The following is a 2,488-nucleotide window of genomic DNA, read 5'->3' as shown; positions in this document are numbered from 1 at the left end:
TTCTTCTTCTTCTTCTTCTTCTTCTTCTTCTTCTTCTTCTTCTTCTTCTTCCTCCTCCTCCTCCTCCTCTTCTTCGTCTTCGTCTTAGTCCACGGTCCGTTGTTCCCACGGTCGGTCAACAATCGAAATTAAGTTCTCCGAAGGCGGAGAAGGAAGCTGCCGCGGCGAGCTGCCCACGCGCGACACGTACACGCTTTGTTGGGATTGGATTCGTGAATTTATGTCGCGGCGACAAATTTTATCAGGGTTCGGTGGCAAACACCACGCGCCCACGCGGGGCCGTAAATCACGGCGACGAGAGGCACACACCTCCGAAGGAAGAGGAGGAGGAGGAGGAGGATTCGTCGTCGTGTTACGTGCGCGATCTCTGACCGCGCGCCTCGTACTACGTGTGGACCGACCCCCGAGGATGGACCCCTTGTAAAGAATTTTCGTGCACGCGATCGCGATTCTCGCTACGACGCGGTTCAAATTGTTTTGTTCCTTGATCTAGGCACCTCTTGGAAATCGTTCTCAGAAGATGAATGAAAGAGGAATTGGTTGGAGTTCAATGGAATTGATGATTCCTTCTGCATGATAAATGAAATTTGTTTTAATTATCGTGTATTTTAATGATTTTTTCTTTTTTTTTTTTTTTTTTTTGGTTCTTAGAACATGGACGAAGAAGGAAATGTAATCGATGTATGGAATTATTCTAATTGTAGATTGATTGTAGGGGAAGTTGAATTAGAATGGGTTCGGTTGGAATGGACAAGTTGTCTCGTTCAGAGGATTAAGAATTTTCGTGCACGCGATCGAGATTGTTGCTTCGACGCGAAATTGAAATTGTCTCGAATGAATGAAAGAGGAAATGGTTGGAAAGAGTAGAGTAATTGGGGTGGGTTTATATCGAAGCGATTAGAAGAGGTTAGGTGGACAACTTGTCTCACTGTTAATTAGGGGAGATGTCGGTGAGGTGGAATGAAAAGAGAATAGATAACGTTTCTGGTAGTTAGTCTTGGTTTAGATGGAGGAATTAGGTTTGCTTTAATTTTCAGAGAGAGAGAGAGAGAGAGAGAGAGAGAGAACGTCTTAAGGACATTTGATTATTTTTTGGGCAAAGAATAAATTACAACGAACATTGTTAGACGAAAAGAGAAAGGAGTTTGAACGATATATATCGGAAAAAATTATTCAAAACGAAGATGCAAGTAAGATGTTTTCGTTTATCATTTTAAGATCAATAGAGTTGTTCGTTAAACTAAACGAGTTATTGATGATACGTGTACTTTTCCATTTATTTTTTTTTTTTTGTTCAACGATATACTTTGCACCTCTTTCTTCCGTGCTAACAAAATAATTTTCCTATTAAACAAAAAAAAGAGCGATTGGAGCGATTCACGGTCCAAAAATCGTACCTATACAGCAAATTGGTGGAGTTACACGTCTGGTGCTTTCTAATTGCGAGCCACGATTATTGCGTGATACATTCTAGTATAGAATAACACGTGCAACGTGTTTCTATTCCGATTTGCATATGTTCTATCGAAACGTTTCACCTTCGAGCCACGATCGAATCACTGAAACGTGCACGAATGCCAGAATATTAATTCGCGCGTGAAGAATTTTTTCTAAAATAACTTTTTGAATCCATCGCGCGACAACGTGCAACGCTTTTTATAAATCTGGCACGCGCAACCGAGAAAGCAAATGAATCAGCAAGCACTTCGCAGCAAGAACGATGTTCAGAAATCGTGGCAACGTCTCGGTCGTACGATCAACAACAGCTCAAAATGTATTTCGAGAAAATAATAATATTAAGATTACATTTAACATTTTCCTGAAATACAAACACTTCTTCGCGAAGAACACAACTATATACTCAACGTAACGACACAAAGTTTTCTTTTTTCACGAATTAAACAATTATATCCATATCTTTCTCCATCTTCTTCTTCTTCTTCCTCTTCTTCTTCTTCTCATCAAGCATACATCCTCGAAATATCTCTATACCACGTTACATCGAACAAGTCCCTCGCGATCCCTCCTCAACACTTTCAACACCCCCCCTCCCAAATCCCCCAAATCTATACGCCACTCACCTATGTTGGCGGTCATAGCTTCGAGATCCTTCGGTTTCCTCTTCCTGGGCCTGCCCTTTTGTCTAGGCGGCGGGACGACGGCGGCGCCATTGAAGTAGGGTACCTTGGGTGGTGAGCCCGCGTCCGGGACGGACGGCGTCGACGGCTGGAGCGGTCCCGGGCTCACGTGGCTGTGGGGATGTTGCGGGTGCAGCGAGTGGTGCGGGTGCGGTGGGTGGGAGGGGTGGTGATGGTGATGGTGGAGGAATTCGGGCGAGGGGAACGGTTGGCCGGGGTAGTGGGGGCCGGGGGGATAAACCGGGACCGGAGGGCTCTGGGAGGGGTGGAGCTCGGCGCCCATCTCGTAGTGCAACCGGCACAGCACCGCGCCGTCCCTCATCCCGAAGTGATCGCCCTTGGTCAGTGGA

At 45.3% G+C, this 2,488-nt stretch overlaps 1 protein-coding gene across 1 annotated transcript in view; it reads right to left on the bottom strand.

The window, feature by feature from the left end:
• The window catches only part of LOC102676464 (protein apterous-like), a 50,736-nt gene that overhangs the window by 7,779 nt on the left and 40,469 nt on the right, over window positions 1–2,488 (bottom strand). The window contains exon 5 of the mRNA XM_031509667.1: window positions 2,082–2,488. This exon is cut by the window's right edge and continues 3 nt beyond it. Coding sequence (XP_031365527.1) covers window positions 2,082–2,488 — 407 coding nt within the window. The remainder of the gene's footprint in view (window positions 1–2,081) is intronic.

The sequence above is a fragment of the Apis dorsata genome, unplaced genomic scaffold, assembly GCF_000469605.1.
Source record: "Apis dorsata unplaced genomic scaffold, Apis dorsata 1.3 scaffold_169, whole genome shotgun sequence".
Lineage (NCBI taxonomy): Eukaryota > Metazoa > Arthropoda > Insecta > Hymenoptera > Apidae > Apis > Apis dorsata.
The sequence above is the reverse complement of the archived record's forward strand: the minus strand, read 5'-3'. Positions and strand labels throughout refer to the sequence as shown.